The sequence below is a fragment of the Eptesicus fuscus genome, chromosome 1, assembly GCF_027574615.1.
Source record: "Eptesicus fuscus isolate TK198812 chromosome 1, DD_ASM_mEF_20220401, whole genome shotgun sequence".
NCBI lineage: Eukaryota > Metazoa > Chordata > Mammalia > Chiroptera > Vespertilionidae > Eptesicus > Eptesicus fuscus.
In genome coordinates this window covers 124,633,990-124,659,096 of record NC_072473.1, presented here as the reverse complement: position 1 = coordinate 124,659,096, position 25,107 = coordinate 124,633,990, and the positions used below count along the sequence as shown (strand labels likewise).

General features: G+C 55.9%; 2 protein-coding genes across 3 annotated transcripts in view; both read left to right on the top strand.

Moving 5' to 3' along the window:
- Nucleotides 1–3,183: 3,183 nt before the first annotated feature.
- Nucleotides 3,184–5,571, top strand: EMD (emerin). Its single transcript, XM_008159261.3, has 6 exons — nucleotides 3,184–3,419; nucleotides 3,587–3,694; nucleotides 3,867–3,944; nucleotides 4,167–4,300; nucleotides 4,738–4,784; nucleotides 4,867–5,571. Exons 1-6 carry the CDS (start codon nucleotides 3,338–3,340, stop codon nucleotides 5,186–5,188), a joined length of 771 nt encoding a protein of 256 aa, XP_008157483.1. The 5' UTR covers nucleotides 3,184–3,337; the 3' UTR covers nucleotides 5,189–5,571.
- Nucleotides 5,572–23,599: 18,028 nt separating this feature from the next.
- TEX28 (testis expressed 28) overlaps nucleotides 23,600–25,107 on the top strand; it is a 39,136-nt gene continuing 37,628 nt past the window's right edge. For both annotated transcript variants that reach the window (XM_008159260.3, XM_054718350.1), the window contains exon 1: nucleotides 23,600–23,650. The gene's annotated coding sequence lies outside the window, so the exon portion shown is untranslated. The remainder of the gene's footprint in view (nucleotides 23,651–25,107) is intronic.

Here is a 25,107-nt window from a genome sequence, read left to right as displayed (position 1 = left end):
CCATTCCTGCTGCCAAGGCAGGCTGACTCTCCAACTGGCCATGCCAATGGCTCCCAGATGCATCCATGGTTCCAGGGTTGGAACACAAGGCGTTCTTTGAGAGGCTTTTGGTTCACTGACCATTCACCCTTTTATGTTGCTTGTGACAATCTTCCTTCCACACACACATTTGCACAATAATCGCCATCTTATGCCTTTTGTTTCTATCAGAGCTGTTTCAAAGAATTCAAACTGGGGAAAAGCCAGAGGCTCTCGAACAACCTTGAAAAGTTAAGTTGTGTCCAGTGCTAAAGGCTGAAGAAGATTCTGATCTTACGGAAAACACGAATAGCTCAGGGAACAATCATGTCCTTGGACATGGATGCTGAGAAATGTGTTCGTGTTGATATTATTTTTCCTTACAACTTTCAATCTGGCTGGAATTGCGTGTTATACAATATACTGCTTGAAAGCCATTCCCCATCCTTAAAGGAGAAACTGTCTTCTTTTTTGTTTGTTAATCCTCACCTGAGGATATCCTTCCATTGATTTTTAGAGAGAGTGGCAGGGAGGGAGAAAGAGAGAGAGAAACATTGATGTGAGAGAGACACATCAATTGGCTACCTCCCGCACGGGCCCAGACCAGGGCCAGGGATTGAGCCTGCAACTGGAATCAAATCCAGGACTTGCCCTTGACTGGAATCGAACCCAGGACCCTTCAGTCCGTAGTCTGACGCTCTATCCATTGAGCCAACCCCGCTAGGGCGAAATTGCCTTCTTACTCTGGACTTGGACTCGGTGACTTCCTAGCTCTTTCATCCTGGCTGTAGTTCCGTGGAGGCCCTAGATTTCCTCCAACAGGAGTCCTCTGAGGACTCGGAACCCCTGCTAGGCCACAGATGTCCAGGTCATTGCCATGAGGACTAGGTACTGGCTGGGGGAACAGTCCATTGAATGCATCACTGCACTTGAGGCCCTTGGGCAAGTCTCTTCCCTCTCTGGTCTCCCAATCTCTGCTCTATGTGATGGGGGTGACGCAGGGGGCCTCTCAGCTCTGATGGTCAAGGGCTCCCCCTGGTTTCTGGTGGTCTGGGATGGGTCTGCCCTGCAGTGGGGCTGTACTTGGGCTCCAGGAGCCCACAGGGTGGGCGCAGGGGACCATCACAGTTCAGACTCCTGGTGCCATCTATGGTGGGACCTCATAGTGGGACAACAGTGGGGGACATAAAAGGCCGAGTGCCGAGGCAGGTGCTGGGGGAGGGGTGTTCCTTGGGGAGACGGCAGACCTAGAATTCCTTGACCTCATAAGGAAACAGCTTGGATGCATACAGGGAGGGGTGGCATGGGGGAGGACTGAGCCTCCGGGACATGGGCCAACATTGCAGAAGAAGGCTTGGAGAGGTGCTGGGGAATCTGATCTTGCCAAAACTCAAAATTCCACGAGGCAGCCTCTGAGCGGCCCAGAGCCCAAACGCCATCTCTCTCCCTGCTCTGAAGCCATACACGTGTCTGGGGATCCACATGTCTCCTCTTCATCTTTCAGGAGACAGAGCAGGCCCCACCGTTACGCTAAAGCCAAGTCAACAGCAACTCTTCTGAGGGTCTTTGTCTGCCGTCAGTCCAGGGGCCCGTCTGTTTACCACTCTGTCTGGCAACCTTCTCCCCTCCATGGAGAACTGATCTGTGACCCTGCACCAGCTGGGCCAGCCAGCCTGTCTGACCCAGAGCCCACCTCTCTTCTGCTCCCCATCACCAGCTGTCACCTATGAGACCGGGGGGACAGCACCTCATTTTCCTATGTTCCCAGTTCCAGGCCTGCCCAGGGAGGGGCACCTCTGTTGGCCGCACACTCCACTGGCTGTCTTTGTTTAGAATCTCCACGGGACCGCTTTCCTTTCTCCATGGGACGGCTCTTGACTGACAAAGGCCCTTACCAACTCCTAGTGACAGTCCAGGCTCCTCAGGAGGCCTTGGTGCTTTCTGTGGTTTGCCCCCCTCAGTCTCTGGGCCCCCTGTCCTGGCGTGGCACTGAACCCCCCTGTCCTAAACTTTCATGGCACTGAAACCCACACACACCCAGGTGCTCAGAGCCTGCCAAGCCTATTGGGAGCCCTGAGCAGGCCACTTTGGGTCTGGAAGGGCCCCATTGGCTCCTTATCTGGCCATTTCCTGGGTCACACTGGGCGCAGGGGCCATTCACACAGGAGGGGAAACCCCTAGTGCCCCAGGTGGATGGCAACCCCAGCGGACACTCGCTGTCTGTGCACACATCACACGGTGCCCTCTGCCAGTGCCCATTATTGGCACGTCCGGCCACTTCCAAGGCTGCTTGCTCCTGGAATGCTGGCAGCCTCCTGGCCCAGTGCCCCATTTCCTCCCGGGTGGAGCAGGGAGGGAGGGAAGCGGTGAGGACCGCAGGGTGCAGGTGCACAGGCCAGAGCTATGCAGACAGGAAAGCTGGAGGGGAACAGGGGGGAGGCGGTTAGGGGGAGGCCTGGGGGCAACCCAGGGCCTGGGCTCTGCCTGGGGTCGCTTCCCAGGTGTGGCACACGCACTCAAAGCGCTTGCAACAGCGCCGGGCCCGGGACCTGCGCTTTCCAAGGGCTCACCCTTAGAATGGGCCCATTCCCGGTACTGCCCGGGCAGCCTGCCAGGTGCGGCCCAGGAAACCCCCCCCCCCCACCCCGATTCTGGGTAGCAGGGGCTGCGGGGAAGGGGCGAGCCCACGTGACTCAGAGAAGGCAAGCCACGCTGTGCGCACCGGCCCCGCCCCACTTCCAGGCTCTGGCCGGTTTCTGCCGGTTCCACTCGCAGGGGCCCCACTCCTCACTTCTCGCCCGAACACACCAGTGGGTGACGTCTGCGCTCGCTGGCCCCGCCCCGCCCCCCCGTGTACAGGCGGGTCTACTCTCCTGTCCCTCGCGCGCAGGCCCCGCCCCTCCCTCACGTCCAGCCCAAACTCCACAGCGTGTGACGCCGGGCTCGCCGACCCCTCCCCTTTCCCTGAGCGCGCAGCCCCGCCAGCTCCCACGGTCCAACAGGTCTGAGCTGCTTTGGCTCTTCCCGGGGGCGCGCAGGCCCCGCCCCTCTTCCGCCTCTAGCCAATCGCGCTCGTTTGTGATGTCTGGGCTCACCAGCCCCGCCCCGCCCACTCCCCAGGCCAGACCGGTTTGCGCTGGCTGCTTCCCAGCGGACTGGCTCCGCCCTGCGCGGCGCGCGCACCCCGCGACTGTGACGCGAGCGTGACGCGAGTGCTGCCGCTCCCGAGGCACTCTGCTGCCACCGCCGAGCTCCGAGGCAACCGTAGCTAGGCCCGTGTCGCCAGGCCCGGGCAGCCACTAGGCCTCCGCCTCCCGCCATGGACGACTACGCGGTCCTCTCGGACGCTGAGCTGGCCGCTGTGCTGCGCCAGTACAACATCCCGCACGGGCCTGTCGTGGGTAAGCGGCGGCGGGCGGCCCCCTCCCCTTCCCGTGTCCCCCCCCACCTCCCGGGTCCCCCTCCCGGGCACTAGCCCGCACTCCGCGCCCCCTCCTGGGATTCCCTCCCCAGGTTCTGGGCCCACTTTCCTGACCCCCCCCCTCCCCTGCGCCCCATGTCTGGCCAGGCTCCACTCGCAAGCTCTACGAAAAGAAAATCTTCGAGTACGAGACTCAGAGGCGAAGGCTCTCGCCCCAGAACTCGTCCACATCCTCATTCTCCTATCGGCTCTCCGGTGAGGCCCCCCCCCCCCGCCACCCCAGGGCCCCACCTGACCACCTGTGGGGACGTATTTTGCGCTATAGGGAGGATTGGGTTGCGCGGGTGTGGCAGGGACTCTGGCCGGGAGGGGCATGAGGAAAAGAACTTGGGGGCAAATGGTCCTGCTCGCCCCCTCCCCCATTCAGACTCAGATTCGGCATCGGTGGACTCGGATATGTACGATCTGCCCAAGAAAGAGGACGCCTTACTTTATCAGAGCAAGGGTAAGACAGCGGTGGGAGGGGCCCTGACATCTTCAATTCCACTCCCTCAGGGACCTCAGTGTCAGGAAGAACCTGAGACCTCAATCCCCACTGTCCCTCACCAGCCCTGGAGGGGGGAGCAGCTGTGTCACAGGCCCCAAATAGGATTCACATTCGGACCATGGGGCCAGGTGGGGGACACCACTGCCCCCTCTACTACCGCTACCTCCCCCCTTTCCCAAGGCTATAATGATGACTACTATGAGGAGAGCTACATGAGCACCAGAACTTACGGTGAACCTGATTTTGCGGGCACACCCAAGGGCTTCCGCCAGCCCTCCGCTGCACTCGCAGATGCCGACACCTTTCACCACCAGGTGAGCTAGCTGCCGGGCACCCTGTACTTAGGTACAACCTCGGGGGGGTCATAGCTGGGTTTGGATAAATCATTGGGGCCCCTGGGTGCAAATGGTAGCTTTCAGGCCTCCAGGAAGACATGGGGTCCGCAGACACCTGCCTGGTCAGGGCCTTCCTTTGGGGGTGCTGTCAGAACTGTTTGACTAGAGCACATGGGACATGCTTTGCACCCCGGCCTGGGATCTAGGTGTGAGCTGTTTGTGAGAATCCTGGGGCAGAAGGTAGGGTGCACGCAGTCAGGACAATTACTGAGCAAGTGGCAAAGCCCCGTGGACATAAGGCCAGGAGTTCAGAAGGGTTCTGGAGCAGGGCAGGCCAGCCAGGGAAGTTTGGACTGAGATATGACAGGACCACGCTGACCCCGACAGGGTCTCTTCACCCCGCTTCTCTTCTTCAGGTGCGTGAAGACAATTTTTTCTCTTCAGACGAGGATGGCAAGAATAGGTGAGTCGTGGGGAAGGCCAGGGGCCAGGACGGATTCTGGACCCAGACCCTCCTGGCCCATCTGCTCCCCTCTTTGCCTCAGGGAACGCCCCGTGTATGGCCGGGACAGTGCCTACCACAGCATCGCGCACTATCGCCCTGTTTCCAACATCACCAGAAGCTCCCTGGGCATGTCCTATTATCCCACCACCTCCTCCACCTCTTCCATGTCCTCAACCTCATCTTGCCCCCCCTCGTGGCTCGCCCGCCGAGCCATCCGGCCAGAAAAGCAGACCCCTGGGGCTGGGCTGGGCCAGGACCGCCAGGTCCCACTCTGGGGCCAGCTGATCCTTTTTGTGGTGTTCGCTGCCTTCCTGCTCTTGGTTTACTACTCCATGCAGGCTGAGGACGGCAACCCCTTCTAAGGGAACACCTGAGGGTCCGGCTGGCTTCGTGGCCAGCGGCTCATGGAAGTGCTGGCCAACTGCCTTAGCAGTATTTGTTGGGGGGAGGGGGGTGGGGGACTTTTCGTGTGTGTTCTAGCTTGTGGGTGCCTTGTCCTACCTTGTCCTGCCTAGGAGGCAGCAGACCTGGGCTCTCTGCAGCATGGTGGGCCTGGGCTGACCTTCCTCCTGACCCTGCTTGCCTCTGACCCTTAGGGCCCAGGAGGGCAAGACCCTTCTCCTGAAGAGGAGAACATAGTTGTTGTCATTGCATGCCTCCTGTTGTTGTCACCTTGTTGGGGGATTAACCAAAGGCCGCCCTGACTTCTGTTTTCGTGGACACACAATAAAAAGTTTATTTTTAACGCGTGGGCTCTTCTTGCTGGGGAAAGGGTTGGGCTCCTCTGCCTGGGGCCTCTACCCTAGGTCGAAAAGATCCCCACCTGGCTTTGTTGGCTCTCCTCCTCTGCTTTGGGCACATTCAACCCACAGACACATTTGGGCTTGGCTTGTGGGGTCTACTGCCAGACCTCTTGTAACTACTTTTGAAAATGACTGCGGCACCATAGGTTATGGGAAGCGCAGCTGGAAATGCAGGTGAGGCTGCGCGCACAGTGCTGGCTGCAGGTGCTTTAACCAGGAAGAGCTGACGCTGACCTTGGGGTCTAAGGGGCAGCATGTGTTCGGTGGGCCTTCTCTTCCGGAAAGCGGCTTGTTTAGTGACACGGGGCAGTCATCGTCATCTGAGATGCCCCGCCATCTCTGGGTAATCGGATTCTTCAACTGACTATTCTTATTTATCTCCAGGTTTTCTGCCATGGGTATTTAATCATCTTCAATATGTACACGTGCTTATAGCAGTGGGTACTGAGGGAACCCAGGGTAGAATGCCACGTGAGGCTGTGCGTCCTGTTGGTGCGCTGCCAGCACAAGTTGGGAAAGCACATAGGCGTGTGCGCCATGCAGGCAGGTGGGAAGCAGAGGTGAGGCCAGCCTGCCAGGACAGGTGGGGCCCTGGCATCACTCCGTCTCGCCTCTGACCAGCTCCTGGCTACAGGTGGTAGGACTCAGCAGGTGGCAGCCTCTTACTTGACACAGCGCCCATAAAGTACCCATGGGCTCCTGAGCCTTCGGGACCCTCGGCTGGCTATGGCCACACAGCAAGCTTAGGTCAGGGCTGGGACTGGGACCCACCTACTCCAGCTCCTGGCCATTTCTCTGCTGTATCCTAGTCCCTCCCCACATTTTTAAAGAATATGCTTTTATTGGTTTCAGAGACGAAGGGAGAGATAGAAACATCAATGATGATAGTGAATCATTGATCAGCTGCCTCCTGCGTGCCTCACACTGGGGATCGAGCCCACAACCTGGGCATGTGCCCTGACGGGGAATCAAACCGTGACTTCCTGGTTCATAGATCGATGCCCAACCACTGAGCCATGCCAGCTGGACTCTCGCCACATTTTTTTGTGTTTTCTTAAAAGTAACACATGCTTTTTGTGCATTTAAAATATCCAAAAGAATGAGAGAAATGAATTGCTTCTGTTTTTCTCACCACTCCCACAGCTGCAGGGCTTCCCTTGTTTGCTGCAAGCCACTCCCACCTGGCTCATCCCCCAAGTGCACAGACACCTGTGGCACGGACTCCCCAGACTTCCAGACTGCCCCTCCCATCCCAGTGCAAGGGCTAAACCTGGATGATCTATGGTGGAAGTGGCAATGGCAGGGAATGCTGCCTCATCACTGACAGTAAAACCTGATGGTCAGATCAATGAGCCTGTAAGAGGGGGAGGGGCAGAACAAGTGCACCAGGACCCCAGAGGGGCACAGTGACACAGCTTGTTTCAGCAACTGATCCCAAATCCAAGTATGTTAGGAGGGACCCCCCACAAGCACTGCCTGGGGCTGCTGTTGCACTGGAAAGGTATGTGGAGCCCAGCGAAGGGCAAGGCTGACCTGTCAAAGCTGTGGTGGAGAAAAGGGACAGCGTGAGGAAGGGGAGCTGGGCCAGGGGCATCCCAAGGAAGGGGAGAGAGATGGCATGGCTTCTGGGTAGAATGGCTCCAAGTCTCTGGTCCTCCATCTGAGGGGGAGGCTAGGTAGGTGTGCTTGGCAATCATTGTGGTGTCTGGCATGAGAAAAGAGGCAACACCCACGTGACATAGTCTTCCCCCTTCTCATTCATTTACTCCCCATGGGCAACCATATTCATTCATCACCATGTGCCACATGGAGGACTGCTGAGGGCTCCCAGCCAAGGGGCTTCCAGCGTCCTGCCCTGGGGCTCTGAGAACACTTCTATCCCAAGGAGTTCTGACAGCTCCTGAGGAGGTTGGATCCCCATCCCAGGACACCCCCTTGGGCTTGGCTCACTCCCCAGGGCATCGTGGGATCCCGAGTGCTCTTGCACCCCTCCAGTGGTCCCGAGAGCTCTCCACACCCAACCCCTAGAGCTCTGGAGCCCCAAAAGAAACCTGAGTGCTCCCTAGTGCTCTGGGCACCTCAACCCAAAGGCTTTTGAGTGCTCCCTGGGCCCCCAAGGGAACCCCAGGCTTGAAGGTCTCCACCTAGTATTTTCCAGGGCTGGGACTACTTCCCTTCCTTTCGAACTCCAAGGGGACTCACCTCCCAAAAGCCCCCGAGGGCTCTGCGGTCCTCCAGGTATAGCAACTGAGGGCTCTAGTATTCACACTGGATGACTCACACCCCTGATCCACTCCCCTCTTCCCGCCCAAGGGAACCAGCAGAGCTGGGGACGCAGCAGGGGGCAGCAGTGGCCTACAGTCCAGCAGATCATCTCTGCTTCCTTTGGGGGTACCACCTGAGCTGAGTCCTGTTGGGGCCTTGGACAGAACAGCATGGGCAGTGCAGGTGGCTTGTGGGAGGAGCTGAGATGCTCCCTGAGGGTGGGAGGTTGAGAGAGGAGTGCCCTTGCTGGTGGGGCAAAGGGTGGAGCCCAGAAGCACCACTCCTGATCTCACCCATGAACTTGGCCTCCCTGAGACGGTCCAGGGGAAGTGGCAGATAGCACTGGACAGGCCCAGAGGTGCCCTTGCCTTGACCCCCATGCTGCACAATAGCCAGCTATTAAGCTGGAGAATGCGCCTACTGAGTCACGTGGGTTCCAGCACCAAGCAGGCAGCCTCTAAGACAACCCAATGGATGCATATCCTGCAGCTCCATGAGGATGGACTGGCAGGGGCTCTGAGGTTCTTAAAGGACTGGACAGTGGCTCTGGACCCTCACTGTTACTGCCCCTGGGGCTGGACTGCTGCCTGGGCTCTGAGTGGCCAGTCTCCACACTAAACTCTGCCCCAGGGGCTGCTGGACACGCCTGAATAAAGTCAGGGCCCACTCCCTGGCCCAGCACTTCTCTCTCCCACTGTCCTCAAAGGCAGGTGGATTCTGGAGGCTTCTGGAAGCTACCCAGCTGGAGAGGGAACAGGAGGAGGCAGAGCCCGGCCCACAGACCTGCAGCACCAGCAGGGGAACAGAGATCCCCCCGAGGCACCCCTTCTCCCCTCGGCCCAGTGGACCCCCAGGACTCTGCACACACAGCACACCCCCCTTCCCTGAGATGCCAGAGCCTCCTGCCTCCTCCTAGGCTGGCCGCTCTAAGAGGAGACAGGCCTTCCCCCCAGCCTCTCCCAAATCTCCTGCAGCTGCTGGAGACGAGGCGGCAGACTCGGCCTGGTGGGCCCCCCACGGAGATGGCTCCCAGCTACCAGGAGCCCTGTCCCCTCCCCAGAGGCCCTGTCACACCTGGCAGCTGTGACACGTGGGGCAGCAACGATGGGAAATGCCCACCTGGGGGAACAGGCCCCTGGGGACCACCTGGGCTGAGTCTGCAGGACACACCGGGCCTGAGCCTGAGCCCTGCCGGGCACGGGCAGGAGGGGCCCAGTGGAGGGCCCGCAGCTGGCACCAGGAGAGAGAGCCACCAGGACCCCATGCTGCTGGGGGCAAAGGGCCCGGGACCCGGCTGAGCCCCTGAGCGAACCCCAGACGACATCCTGGCTGCTGGGAGGACACGGGGAGGGGCAAGGCCCAGGCCCTGAGCCAGGGTCACACACTGGGTGTGGAGGCCTGGCCACCCGCCCAGAGCCAACAGGGTGGTCACCCAGCCTCACGCCCGAGCCCTGCTCACCAGTAGGGGCCAGGAGCAGAGGGGAGGACCCGGCCACATGCCTTCCCAGGCTCCCCCACCTCACCTACTAAATGGGGAGGAGATGGCTGGTCACCCCATTGGGGGCCCCGGGCCCCGCCCCGCAGGTCCTGTCTGCCCTGAGTGCAGGCAGGGCAGGGCAGGGGGAGGGCTGAGCTGACCCCCACCCCACAGTCAGCCTCCGCCCCTGCCCCAGCCACACCTCTGCACCTGCCCCTCCCTGCTGCCCATCCCCACAGGAGGCTGGGGGGCCCAGGTGGAGAAAGGGGAGCACTGGGCCCTCAGGGTAGGGCTGCCACCCCCCTCCCCGACAGTGAGGGAGTCCAGCATGTCAACAAGGGGAACATTGGTCTGGGGAACCTTGGGGTTCCCGCTGGGCCTCCAGCTCGGGCAGCCTCACCCCATGCAGGGCCTGGGGCCACGGTGCTCCAGGGCAGCCCCCTGGGAACCTGGAGGAAGCCAGGGGCCGAGGGGGGGCAGACACCAAGCCAGGGCGGTGAGCATGCGCGGTGCTGGTGCTGACCTGGGGCCCTCGGTGTGCTCAGTGCCTCAGGACGTCTCATCCCCGTCCAGGGCCTGGGCCATCCCGCCGCACACGGGGCCCCAGAGGCAGGGCCGGTCGTGCGCACAGACTCCTCCTCAGGCCCGGCGTCCCCAGGGAGGCCGTTCCCTGCAGGACACTGAGCTGCTTGGAGCTCAGGCTGCTGCCGCCACCTCCGTGACCAGCACGGGGGTCAGGGCAGGTCTCCAGGGCCCAGCGAGGCCGCAGCCAGGGGCAGGGTGAGGCCATCGCTGAGCAGCGGGCGGGGCAGAGGCTGCCCTGCGGTCAGCACAGCTGCTGGAGACGAGGCGGCGGACATCCCTGCCCCTGGGTCAGGACCCGGGTCCTCGGGCAGCGGGTGAGGCCACGGCGGTCACTGAGGGCAGATGGGGACAGGCTCCGGTTGGGGCTGTGACTGCCCATCCTCAGGGCAGGCCACCAGGAGGAGCTCCCCAGGAAAGGGGCCCTGCAGCGGGGAGGGGGGGGCAGTGCCCGCCCAGCACCGCCCAGCCCTCCACAGCTTCCTGGCCCGGAGGCCCCGGGCAGACCGCAGGGAGCGCCCTCCTCACCGTGGCTCCTGCCCAGCGCCCAGCGATGGGAAGGGGGCTCGGCGCGGCCACAGGCGGGATAGTGAGTCAGAGGTCAGGTGGCCCGGGAGCCAGGGCTGCACCAGGCCTGGGCATCTCCAGGGGCCCCGCACCCTGTGTCCCTACACCCTGGCTGATGCCCCCAGAGTCAGGGCCAGGATCCCTGAGGCGAGGCGCGCCGGCGTCCCCTGCTGCCGGGAAACGGAGCCCGGCTCCCCAGACACCCGCTGTCCTGGGTTCAAGGAACGCACAGCACCCGGGGCGGTGCCCGGAGCTGGCACCGAGGGCTCGGTGTTGCCCAGCAGCGAGGGCCAACAGGAAAGCACTCACCGCCCACAGAACCTGTGTGACAAATTCAGAGCCAGCAGATGCGTCATCGGGAAGTCACCTCTGGGCCCCAGCCAGGAGCCATGGGGCTGGGGCGGGCACGTCTCCAAGGAAACGAGATGCAAAGGGCCTCCTTCAGCCACAGTGGGAGCTCCTTCCTGAACTACTGGACACTCGGCTGCCCCCGCCCCCCCCCAGACTGGCACCTGCCACCCTCACCCCCCAACCCGCCAGAACCAGCCGGGGCTACCTGACACCCTCCTTGAAGAGAAGGGGCTCCTGGGCCTGCCCCTCCCCAATGCTGCCTGCACCTCTCCACCCCGCCCCCGCCCCCACCTTTCAGGCTGCATGGAGGAAGGCTGGAGGGGACAGCAGGGGGGAGGGGAGTGACCTAGCCTGTGTGCAGCCAGAGGTCACCCCTGCCCCTGCCCCTGCCCCTGCCCCTGGGGACGGAGAAGGAATGGAGGCAAGCCTGGGCCAGGGTGTGGGGACACGGGAGGTCAGGGACATCCTGTGGCCCAGCCCGGGTGGGGACTGACAGGGCGCTGAGCAGCGCTGCTGTGATGAGGAGGAGCTTCCTGCCCTGAGCCCAGAGCGGCTCCAGGGGCTGGGACCCCATCAGGGCTGCCACGTCCCCAGCGCAGGGCAGAGAGCACACAGGGCGGGCACACGGGGCTCGGAGGCACTCTCTTCTCTTTCTCTGTGTGTTTCGTCCACAGCCCTTTAGAGACAGAGAGCCGCCTGCCCGCCAGCTCGGGCCCTGCCTGGCTTGGTCCCGGGGAGAACTGGCCACCCTCCCTGGGACAAGGGACACGTTCTGGAGGGGCTGTTCTGTGCGGGGCCCGGAGTCCTCACGCCTGGACCCCCAGGTTCGGGAGCAAGGCCCTTCTCGCTGCCTTCTCCTTCGCTGTGAACAGAACACCCTCCAGCCCGTCTCCCCTCCAGCCCTGTTCCGGGGTTGACCCGTGTGACCCATAAAAACACGGCAGAGGTGAGGGAAGGTCACTTACAGGTCGAGTGGTAAAAAGACTGTGTCTTCCATCTCGGGCCGCTCCCCCCTCTGCCCTGGCCCCGGGGAAGCCCTGCCTGAGCAGCCCGGTGGCCAGGCCCTGTGGGGAGGCACCGAGACCCCTGTCACCTCGCCTGAGTGATCTTGGAGGCAGAGCCCCGCCCCCACCAGGGAGGCCCGAGGCTGCAGCCAGCTGGGGCCTTGCCTGCGGCCTGGGACAGGCCCGGAGCCAGACCCCCCAGCCAGGCCCTTTGGCCTCCTGTCCCTCAGACACTGGGAGGTCACTGTCAGTCCCATCAGGGCGTTGCGAATGGGGCCATTGTTATCAGCAGCAGGGAGCTGATGCACAGTTTTAACTGGAGACGGGGCTCAGAGTAAGTCAGAAGCAGACAAGAAAGCCCAGAGCCATCAGGAAAAGCCTGGAGAGTCTGATGGCAGGGAGACTGCAGCTGTCTGCCTGACCAAACACAACCCCAAACCACAAAGTCAGGAGACAAGTGACAAAGTGAGGGGGAAACAGTGACGAGATGTGAGTCAGGGCTCCTGTCATTAACGCAGAGAGAGCTGACCCAGGGCCCAGGGCCCAGGGCCCAGCCCGACCCCCCAAAAGGAAGAGGGGGTCCAGGAGGGGAAACGTGGACAACGGAAGCCAAAGGTTCCTCCACCCTCTGTTCCCACAGCCAGCGTACGCTCAGGCGCTGGGCTCTGAGGGGCCACGGGGGCCGTGACTGGCCATGCCCGTCACCTGCCGCTCCAGGGAGAGGACAGGCCGCCGTGGCGCCGAACAGGACGGGCCTCTGACCCCTGCAAAGACGGGGATGAGGGGCCTTCTGCAGGAAAGGAAAAGGCTCCCAGCAGCTAGAAGGCCGGCTGCACCCCCAGCCCCGCCACCTGTCAGGGTAGTTCCCAGGCAGAAAACCACCTTCTGGGCGCTCTGTGCCCCCACATCCCCATTCCGGCTCTCTGGGCCCAGGTTCCTCTCCCATCTCCGAGCTGGGGTTTGGGCCTTCCCTCTGCCTCCTCAGAGTTCTGTGCAGCCCACCCCAGGCCCCAGTCTGCTCTGTCTCTCTCCTCCACGCCCAGATGTTGTCATCAAACCCGGGGATCGCTGAGCACCTGCACCCCGACCCCTTCCCCGCCGGGGCTGTGCACGGTGCCCTGCAGGCCGCCCAGGCAGGCAGGAAGGGTGATGCTGCTCACAGGAGGCCCCTGGTCTCCGGAGGGCTAGCGGCCTCCTACCACCTCCCAGACCCGCGGGGTCCGGACCATCAGAGGAGCCAGCCCCACGTAGGGCAGGTAGGGCAGGGGGCACACACCTCGGGGCTTCAGGCCTTCAAGGAAGTGCTTCTCTCAGGGGGGGTCCCTGCACAGCAGCAGCAGCATCACAGGGAGAGTGTGAGATCGCCGATTCGCAGGCCCCAGGTCAGATCTGCAGCATCAGAGACCCCAGGGTAGGCCAGGGACCTGGGTGTGCACACGCCCTGCAGGGGCTGCCATGCACCTGCACCCCCCGCCCCCCCCCTCAGCGTGAGCACCACCAGGATGGATGTTCCTGATCACACCTCCTCCCAGAGAAGCCGCCAGCTCTGTCTGCAGGGCTCACCTTGGCCTGTCCAGGTGAGAGGCAGGCGGGCACAGCTGGTGGCGGCGGCGCGGGGGCTCCTGGAGAAGAACGGGCCTGTCTGAGCAGGGCTCCCTCCCTCAGGCCCACCCCTGCCAGGGCCCACGGGGAAGACGGTCCCTTCCCGCCTTCTCACCTCCAGGGCCGTGGACAGCCAGTCCCTCTGGCGGTCGGCACGGCCCCCGTGACCGGCCTCCACGCTGTCCCCCTCTCCCCGGGACCCGGCTCCTGGGTGGTTTTGTTTGTAGTCCATGCTTTACAGAAACTGTCTGGAGGCGCTGGAACACAGTGGGCCCGGAAATGAGTGTGTATGTGACTGTGGGGGGAGTGGGGGTGGGGGTGAGGGGTCCATTTGGGGCCCTGGGAGGATGGGAGCTCCCAAGAGCTCGGAGCAAGGCCAGTCTCATTGGCCAGGACTGGGCGGGGCCGGAGACGGAGTGACCCTGCCCTTTGCCATCTGGGTGGGGTCGCCGCCCTCTTTACCCCTCACCAGTCCCCTCTGGACTCCAGTACACTGTCCCTGGCCGTCTGGAGGGCCTGGCACCGTCAGGAAGGTGGGCAAGTCCTGCCGGGATCCGGGGGCGGGCCGCCTGACTGAGACCCCAGAATCTCCCGGGGCCTGGACTCGGTGGTGGCTTTTCTCTAGGGGGGACGTCGAGATCCCCGGGTCTAGGGAACGGTGACTATGGCCAATTCACGGTGTGTGGGGGGCGGGGAGAGATGGCGGAGACAAAGCGGCTCTCCATTGTCTCAGGGTGTCATCAGCCCGCCAACAGGAAGTACCGCCTTTCTTCCTACACCGTCTCGCTGGCTCCACCAATAAATACGCTTGGCTCGTGACAAGACCCGCCCCCAGCCGACCCTACGTAGCTCAGCCCCTCGGTCCTGACGGACAGTTGTTCTGCCCAATCAAAGCCAGCCGTTCTCCTTCCCGCTCTAGGCTTAATGTTTGCCAGCTTCTTTCTTCTTGGTGGGGGTGAGCTGTCTGTGGACTGGGGACAACGTCGGTTCCAATGTGGGAAAGCAGGGACTTTCCATGCAGAGCCGCGAGAATCGTCTTGTTTGTACACAGTATGCACTGCTTGCGTTGTTTTGCTGTGAACTTATATTTTGAGGTAATTAACTTGATAGGAAGTTCCAGGGAAACGTCTCAGAGGTCTGGGCCCCTCCTGCAGTTCCCTAGGGTCAGCGCTATAGTCGCCCACCAGGAAATGGCATTGATGCCAGCCGAGAGCTGCTCCGGTTACACCCGTGTACACGGACGCACGCACAGCGCTGTGCACTTTGATCACACGTGTAGATTCCAGGGGCCGCCACTGCCATCAGTGTCCAGCCTGTTCCCTCACAAGGATCCCTCAGGTTGACCTTTTACAGCCACGGCCTCTCCCCTCCTCCCGCCAACCCATGCAACCAGTATTCTATTCTTTTTTCTTTCTTCTTCTTTTTTTTTTTTTTTAAATTTGCTTAATTAATTTTTTTACAGATAGGAAGGGAGAGGGAGAGTTAGAAACAGCCATGAGAGAGAAACATCGGTCAGCTGCCTCCTGCACACCCCCTACTGGGGATCGAGCCTGCAACCAAGGTACATGCCCTGGACCGGAATCGAACCCGGGACCTTACAGTCCACTGAGCCAAACCGGTCAGGGCCAGTATTCTGTTCTCATCCCTGCAGCTTTGTCATCTGAAGGCCATTAGCTCCTGAGTGGAAGTGTGCGTGTGTAACTGGCTGAGCCTTGTCCACTCCGCGGCGCCCTTGAGCGCCATCCCCGCTGCTGCCCGTGTCGCTGGTGTGCCCTCTGCATGGCGGGCTGTGGTCCTCGGTGTGGCTCAGGCAGTTCCTTCCAGCTTTCACCCGCCGAGGGCGGCTTGCTTGTTCCCAGGCTTCGGCTTCTACAAATTACCCGCTCTGAACTCTGGAGCACAGTTTTCCTGTGATTACAAGCTTCCGCTTCTTTGGCCTAAGTGCCCAAGCGGGCGATGGCTGGGTCCTGTGGAGATGGACATGTAGCTTTAAAAGAAACAGCTGAGCCCTGGCTGGTTTGGCTCAGTGGATAGAGCGTCAGCCTGTGGACTCAAGGGTCCTGGGTTCGATTCCGGTCAAGGGCGTGTACCTTGGTTGCAGACTCCATCCCCAGTAGGGAGTGTGCAGGAGGCAGCTGATTGATGTTTCTCTCTCATCAATGTTTCTGACTGTCTCTCCCTCTCCATTCCTCTCTGTAAAAAAAAAAAAAATCAATAAAGTATATTTTAAAAAATAAAATAAAAGAAACAGCTGAGTCCTGGCTTGTTTGGCTCAGTGGCTAGAGCGTCAGCCTGTGGACTGAAGGGTCCTGGGTTTGATTCTGGTCAAGGGCACATGCCCTGGTTTCGGGCTCCATCCTAGTTGGGGGCAGGCAGGAGGCAGCCAATCAATGATTCTCTCTCATCATTGATGTTTCTCTTTTCCTCTCCTTTCTCTCTGAAATCAATACAAATATGTTTTTTAAAAAAAAAAAACACACAAAACAAAACAAAACAAAAAACAAACAGCTGAGTTGCCTTCCACAGTGGCTATGCCATTTTACATGACCATCCTGCACACTTTAAAAGTACATAATTGATTTTTTTTTAACAAAACAACATTAGCTTAAGCAAGATTGTTAACAATTTTGTTTCTCATCTAACTACAATTTTCTTTCTTTTTTTAAATTAAAAAAAAAATCTAGATATTCCAGGCTGTGGGATAGTAGACAAATAAGCTATATGTTCTAATCTTAACATAAAACCAATCATTGCCTTCTGGCCCGTTTCCTAAGGCTGAGGGAGGAGGGCTTCTGAGGTGTAAGGGCTCTAAGCTCTCTGAAGGCTGATGGGAAGACAAGACCTTATTTTTCTAAATTTATTTTTATTGATTTCAAAAAGGAAGGGAGAGGGAGATATAGAGAGAAACATCAATGATGAGAGAGAATCATTGACCGGCTGCCTCCTGCATGCCCCCTTCTGGGGATCGAGCCCACAACCTGGGCATGTGCCCTTGACTGGAATCGAACCTGGGACCCTTCCTTCAGTCTGCAGTCCAACGCTTTATCCACTCAGCCAAACCAGCTAGGGGAAGACCTTTTTGAAGAAGAAGAAGAAGAAGAAGAAGAAGGAGGAGGAGGAGGAGGAGGAGGAGGAGGAGGAGGAGGAGGAGGAGGAGGGGGAGGAGGAGAAGAAGAAGAAGAAGAAGAAGAAGAAGAAGAAGAAGAAGAAGAAGAAGAAGAAGAAAGCCATTTCTCTGAATGAGGCATCCTCAGGGTCCCCAGGCTGGCAAGGGTGTTTACTGCTTGCCAAAGCCTAACTCCCAGAGCTCTGCGGGCTGAGGCCCCGGAAGGAGCCGGTGGCCAGGGGGCAGTGGTTTGGGCACTGGAGTCAGGCTGACAGACAAATGGCTGCCTGGAGGTTTGGGACCTCTTGGTTTCCCAGTGTATTTTGTAAAGTCCCATTTATAATACAGAAAGTGCCCCATGAAAGAGGAAGCAGTAGGTCGTTTCTTTTTTTTTTTTAATTCTTTATTGTTGAAAGTATTACATATGTTCCCTTCCTCCCCCATTGTCATCTCCCAGCCTGCCCCTGCCCCCCAGTCCCAGTCTACACACCCCCATTGTCTGTGTCTATTGGTTATGCTTATATGCATACAAGTTCTTTGGTTGATCTCTTACCCCCAGTACGTCATTTCTGATCTCTCAGCAGCTTACCTGTTGAACCCCTGGGATTTCAGCTGCAGCATGAACCTGCGAAGAATCAGTCAAGAATCATTTTATCGAAGTATTTCATTCAGGGAAGTCCCAAAGCAGGCTTAGCCTTGGAGTCGAGAGAGTTGGGGAGGGTGGGCATGGGGGTGGGGGAGTGGAGACAGACCAGTAACTACATTTTTCTATGCAATCACCAACATAGTTATTCAGTTTTAAAAACATACACTTTTAAAAAATATTTTATTTATGTATTTGATAGTTGTACAGATGTCTTTGTCCTTATCTTTATATTTATCTCTGTGTTCTTATGGAACAGAATTAATGCCTAAGGCATAAGGCCTGGATCCGTTTAACTCAGTTTGCACTCTCTTAGCATCAAAGGACATCTGACACATTTCAAAAATAATACAGAACAGGAAACAATCGAACATAAACCAACAAGAGACCTAAGAAAGAAAGCAGATGAAAATATGTACAAAAATTCTTATTTTAGAATTATGCTGTATACATCTGAATGTGATTTTCTTTTACTTAGTAATATATCTTTTTTTCAAACGTATGATTGATTTCAGAGTGGAAGGGAGAGGGAGAGATAGAAACATCAGTGATAAAAGAGAATCATTGATCGGCTGCCTCCTGCATGCCCCCCCCCCACTGGGGATTGAACCCGCAACCCAGGCATGTGCCCTGACCAGGAATTGGAACCGTGACCTCTTGGTTCATAGATCCATGCTCAACCACTGAGCACACCAGCCGGGCAGTAATATACTTTGAGGTCCTTCCGTGTTAGTACACAAATGTCTTGGTATTGGATGAAATACATGTACTGTAATTTACATAATGAATCCCAATTGATGTACTGTCACATTTTCTCTCTTGTTTTGCTATTCACATTAATGCTGCAACCACCAGCTTTGAACATGTGTCAATCTCCCTCGAGGATAATTTCCACTAAGCGGAATTGCCAGGTCAAAACCTATGGGCATTTCACATGTTAATAGACACTATATCAGTGTCTCCCCAAAAGACCCTACTTGTCATACATTAGGGCTGTTAGTCCTTTGTTACATATATTGTAAATATTTCCCCTCATTTTGTCTTTTGTCTTAAAAGACTAGACTTGCTCGTTTTGGATGCAGGAAGTGAGACATTTCTTTTCTTTTTTTTTAAATATATTTTATTGATTTTTCTTTTTTTTTTTACAGAGAGGAAGGGAGAGAGAGTTAGAAACATCAGATGAGAGAGAAACATCGATCAGCTGCCTCCTGTACACCCCCCCCCCCACTGGGGATGTGCCCACAACCAAGGTACATGCCCTTGACTGGAACCGAACCCGGGACCCTTCAGTCCGCAGGCCGACGCTCTATCCACTGAGCCAAACCGGTTAGGGCGAGACATTTCTATATTATCAAAATTATTAAGCTCTCAATTGATGATTTCTGGGTTGTGTTTCTTGGGCATAGAGGTTTTCTCCCATATGTGACCAGAATAAGGAGACTTGGAGCGGAAATGCTGAGTCTTGTTTGCCAATTGCCCATTGACCCAGGCTGATGGGTAGGCCTGCTGGCCCGTCACTGTGGCCTGGGGAGTTGGCCAACATGACCCAGTGCTGCCTGGGCCGGGGTTCGTGGTGGTGACTGTCAGATACCCAGCCCCTGCCCTCCAGGGATGCCCGTTCAGTTTGGAAGGAAGACAAGAAAATATGCAATGAGAAGTGTTCAGTTACATTCTTTTTGTTTGTTTGTTTGTTTGTTAATCCTCGCCGGAGGATATTTTTTTCATTGATTTTTTAAAAAACAACAACATTGCTTGCTATTCCATTTATTTATTTATTTATAAGATATATTTTTATTGATTTTAGAGAGGGAGCGATAGAAACATCAATGACCAGAGAGAATTACTGATCGGCTGCCTCCTGCATGCCCCCCACTGGGGATCAAGCCTGCAACCTGGGCATGTGCCGTGACCGGGAATGGAACCTTGATCTCCTGGTTCATAGGTTGATGCTCAACCACTGAGCCACGCCGGCCGGGCTTTCCATTGATTTTTAGAGAGAGTGGAAGGGCGGGGGAGAGACACACAGAGAGAAAAATTGATGTGAGAGAGACACATCAATTGGTTGCCTCCCACACTTGCCTGGACCAGGGTTGGGGATCAAGCCTGCAACCTAGGTACATGCCCTTGACCAGAATCGAACCCAGACCCTTCAGTCTGTAGGCCGACATTCTATCCACTGAACCAAACTAGCCAGGGCTAGTTACATTCTTTTTTTAAAAAAAATATTGTTTGATGTAATATATATATATATGCCATTATATAATATATATAATAATCTGGCCACTCAGTGTGTATGTATATGTATGTGTGTGTGTGTGTGTACATATATATGTGTATATATATATATATATATATATACACACACACACACACACACACACACACACACATATAGTATAAAATTGATTTCCTCCCTTCCTCTCTGAAATTAGCATAAACATATTTTAATTGAAGACACAACCCAGATATACACTGTCTCCTTTCCTCTCTGAAATTAATAAAAATATATTTTTTAAAAGAAACATCACTGATGAGAGAGAATCATTGATTGGCTGCCTCCTGCACACTCCCCACTGGGGATCAAGCCCTCAACCCAGGCATGATGCTTTGGACGGGAATTGAACCTGGGACCCTTTAGTCTGCAGGTCGATGCTCTGTCCATTGAGCCAAACCGGCTAGGGTTCATCATTGATGTCTCTCTCTCTCTCTCTCTCTCTCTCTCTCTCTCTCTCTCTCTCCCTCTCTCTCTCCCTCTCCCCTCTCTCTCTCTCCCTCCCTCTCCCCGTCCCCCTCCCCCCCTTCCCTCTCCCTCTCTCTCTCCCTTCCTCTTTGAAACCAATAAAAATATATTTTATTTTAAAAAATAAAATTGGCCCTGGCCGGTTTTGCTCAGTGGATAGAGCGTCGGCCTGCGGACTGAAGGGTCCCAGGTTCGATTCCAGCCAAGGGCACATGCCCGGGTTGCGGGCTCGATCCCTAGTGGGGGGCATGCAGGAGGCAGCCAGTCAGTGATTCCCTCTCATCGTTGGTGTTTCTATCTCTCCTTCTCCTCTCTGAAATCAATAAAAATATATTTAAAAAAATAATAAAAATATAAAATAAAATTGAAGACACTGCCTATCCTCATGGAGAATCCGTCAGAGAGGAGTAGCCCCCGTCAATGTTCCCAGAGTGTAACTGTCAGAGGCCAGAGAATGTAATCTTCAGTAATGGCTGTGAGTGTTTGCTGCGTGCCTGGACTCATGCATGCCATCCTCTTGGCAGCTTTGGGAGGTGGGTAGCAGTGCAATCCCTATTCTCCATGAGGAAATGAGCAAGACAAAGAAGGATTGAGTAGCTTTTTTCTGAGTCACTAGCTAGCAAGTGGCCAAGGCCGGGTGTGGATCAAGGACTTTGGGCTCCAAGCCTGACCCCCTTTTGCGGGCTAAGCTCTGCAGCCTGGCTTGCTCCCTCACTCAGAGCTTCCTGGGTCAGTATGTCCCGAAGGTGTCAGGGGTGAGCCCACGTGAATATCCCCCAGGCCTTGGGCCAGCGCATAAGGAAGCAGGGAGGGTGAGAAAGAGAACCACCTTAAAAAAAAGATTTTTATTGATTTTAGAGAAGAAGGGAGAGAGGGAGAGAGATAGAAACATCAATGATGAGAGAGAATCATTGATCGGCTGCCTCCTGCACACCCCACACTGGGGATCAAGCCTACAACCTGGGCATGTGCCCTGACCGGGAATCGAACTGTCACCTCCTGGTTCATAGGTTGACGCTTAACCTTCTAAGAAGAGGGGACTTAGAAATACAGATTGATATTACCTTTGAATTTTCATAAGACCAGAGAGCGTTTCTCATGGGTATTTATGAATTGTTTGTATTATTGTGATATAAAGCTACTCCAACTGCCAGAATCTTCAATGGCTTCTGAGACACAACAAAATAAAGATACAAAAGAAGGAATAAAAAAGATAAGAAATAGCCCTAGCAGGTTTGGCTCAGTGGTTAGAGTGCTGGTCTGTGGACCGAAGGGTCCCAGGTTCGATTCCGGTCTAGGACACGTACAGGAGGCAATGGTTCGATGTTAGACACATGGATATTTCTCTCTGTCTTTCCCTCTTCCTTCCACTCTCTCTAAAAATCAATGGAAAAATATCCTTGGGCGAGGATTAAAAAGAAAAAAAAAGACAAAATATAATTTTAAAAGCCCAGGCATACTTGAAAAATACAAACAAAACACTTTAGAAGTACAAACACATAGTCATTGTAATAAAAATCTCAGCCGATGGATTAACCCTTTGCACTCGCTTGCTTTTTTCTCGAGCTGCTACCGATGCTAACCATGTCGAGTCACACTCGACATCCGAGTGCAAAAGGTTAAGCCACAAAGAGATGCCACCAAAGAATCAGTGACCTGAAGACGGTGCCTTGGAAATTACCTCCTGCCTTGCTCCCTCTTAGCTGCTGCTGCTGCTGCTGCTTTCCCTGAAAAACTGCAGCAGCTCCTCCTCAGAGACCCAGGCTCTGGCTCTTCAACACCCCCCATCCTGGCTCCTAGGCTTCTGATGACACCAACTGCTCTTCTTCCCCTTGCTCTGGGGGCGGCAGCTCCTTCCTGTACTATCTCTGCTACTGCGGCATCCGATTTTGCACATCCAGTCTTCCAGCCCCTTAGAATCAAGCTCCAGCCCAGCCGGAGTGGCTCAGGGGTTGAGCATCGATCTGTGAACCAGGAGGTCACAGTTCAATTCCTGGTCAGGGCACATGCCCAGGTTGCGGGCTCGATCCCCAGTGTGAGGTGTGCAGGAGGCCGCTGATCAATGTTTCTCTCTCATGGATGTTTCTAACTCTCTCTCCCTCTCCCTTCCTCTCTGAAATTAGCATAAACATATTTTAAAAATATATTCATATCCTAAACCGGTTTGGCTCAGTGGCTAGAGCGTCAGCCTGCAGACTGAAGGGTCCCAGATTTAATTCCGGTCAAGGGCATGTACCTTGGTTGCAGGCTCTATCCCCAGTAGGGGGTGTGCAGGACGCAGCTGATCGATGTTTCTCTCTCACCGATGTTTCTAACTCTCTATCCCTCTTCCTTCCTCTCTGTAAAAATCAATGATATATTATATATATATACATATATGTGTATATATATTTTTTTTCAAGCTGCAGTTCCTTTCCTCTCTGCTCAAGTCACAGTATGACAGACAAGCTGATGACCTCAATGACAGCCCTGAAAATTCCTGCACTTCTGTATCTGCAGGGCTGACAGTGCTGAAAATCAAACAGTGTTTAATTGTGTGGGTTGCAGAATCCCAGTGTCATTTGAATTCCCACTTTCTCCAAGTTTCTCATGTGAAAGGTAGGGCAGTGGTTAGAGGGGCGGGATCCTGCCATCGGGAACTGGGACATCTGGTTGGCCTCAATTGAAACTGACCACCAGGAAGCCTCCAGTCCCTCTGAGCCCCCCCCCTCTGGTGAAAGTAGGCTGCTTTCCTGTGTCTTGGGACTGGAGTTCCATTGCTGGAGGACTGTGTCATTACTTCATTTGAGCAGGTGCCTTGCAAAGATACACCCATTGTCCTTGAAATCCTCTGCAGCCACCCACTGTTGCCATTAGACCCCAAACTAGGGTCCAATCACAGCATGCTCCAGGGACACAGGCATACACTGAGGGCGGGTCTTTTTGCATCTCTGCCTCTACACCCCTGGTGCACTCCTGCGCCTTTACTCTGAGTGTTCAGTGTTCGGTAACCGCTGTTTGTCCTCATTAAATAGAGCGTCGCACGTGGGGACCATTTTAGGATTCCTGAATTCCAGGCCACTGCTTTTCTGATCCCAAGCATGGCCTGGCAGGGCACACTATCACAGTGGGGACATAGAAGGTACCCTCTTAATTTCTTGTTGCAAATAAGACCACAATGGCCTCTGGGTGGGCATGCCCTACCTAGAGAACCAGCTGCCAGGCCCCACTTGCTTCGGAGCTCGGAGTCTCTGCATCCCTTTCCTTCCCGTTTAGGAGTCCACGAAGGCCTGGGATGCACAGTCCTGCCACTACCCTTGCTTGCACTTCCAGCCACTACTACCTTCCTCTCCCCTGCACCCTTATCCCTTACAACCCCATTCCACCCGAGCGTTCCACCCGGTCAGCCTGCGGTTAGAACCAAGTGCCCATGTCCGCCTTGTTCCTGGGGCCAGGGTAGCCGCCTAACCCTTGTCCCAGGAATGCCAGGGCGCACGCGCAACCAGCCCTGCTCCAGCTGCCCGTGGGTGTTCGCTCCTCCGGCGATGCCCTCCACGCCCAGTTTTTCGATGGCGGCGCTGATTGGCTGAGTCCCAATGAGTGACGGAACAAAACCCAATGACGTGGCTGCACTGCCGCCCACTTAAGGATTGGCGTGCTCGGGGTAGGCAGGCCCGGCGCCGGCCGGCGCTAGGCTGTCAAATGGTGGGTAGAGGGCGCACCAGTAAAAGCACAGGCGATTCGGAGGGGAATGTGAGCAGCCAGGGCTGCAGAGAAGGGGTGGGTTGGCCAGGGAGGGGAAAGGGGGGGCCGATTCGCCGCCGCTGAGCCCTGGACAATCCCAATGAGGCCAGGAAGGGGCTGGGGCAGACGGAGGGCCGAGCCAGGGCTGGGGCAGAGGAACGGGTCAGGAAGGCAGGGCTGTTCATGTCGATGGCACTTCTAAAATCTTGGCCATAGTCCTGTGAGATAGATACTATCGCCATCATAAGCGGCGGCATCTCCTTTTACAGATTAAATAAACAGGCAAAGTGGGTTACCTAGTCACTGCCCCACCAGCCCAACAAGTAGCTGACTTGGGGATGAAGGCCAAACAGCCGGCCACCCTCCCTGAATGCCATTCTTCCATGGAAGGGATTCAGAGAAGCAAGGAGGCATTCTGAAGACTCAGGGGCAATGGTCCATGGCTCCAGAACAATTAAGGAACATTCAGTGCCTCTGCCAGCTTACTGTGGGCCTATCCTCCCCCACCCCTTGGTTACTCTGCACTCAGAAGCTACACCTGGGTCAAGCTGGCCACAGGGCACTCCTTTCTGAGTGATCATGGTTTCTCTCAGTGCCTATTACAAGATAGGTCCTACTGTTCTTTCACAGCACCCGAGGGGGCCTGAATCCAGGCACTTGAATCATGGATGGTATCTACACTGTTTCTGTTGTAGGTATCACCAGATGGGGGCAGTTTACACCCGAATTCAAGCAAATGTGGTGCTAATACATAGCTACACATTCTGGTTTCATGTCACAGCAGTCATTCTGATTCACTCATCACAAAACTGTTTAAATCAGGGGTCCTCAACCTTTTTAAACAGGGGGCCAGTTCACTGTCCCTCAGACCGTTGGAGGGACGGACTATAGTTTTAAAAAAACTATGAACAAATTCCTATGCACACTGCACGTATCTTATTTTGAAGTAAAAAAACAAAACGGCAAAAACACCCGCGTGTGGCCCGCAGGCCGTAGTTTGAGGACGCCTGGTTTAAATGCACACACAGACACTCAAGAGAGTAAACATTTACCGTATGACCCAACAATTCCACTCCTAGGTTTGTAGACACGTGAGAAGTGAAAATACACAGGGTGTCCCCCCAAAAATGTATATACCCTGTAACAGCTGATAGCTCAATTTTGAAAATGAAGTGTATTTTAATAAATACTGCCTTTAAAATCATTCCAAGTGTGTGCATACATTTTTGGGACACCCTATGTATTCACAAACTTGAACACAAATGTTCTTAGCATTATTCATGGTAAACAAAGTGAAAACGACTCAAGTGTTTATCAGGTGATGAAGGGATAAAATGTGGTCTGTACAGAGGATGGACTATTACATGGCCTTAAAAAGGGAAATTCTGTCAATGCTATAATGTGGATGAGCCTCAAAT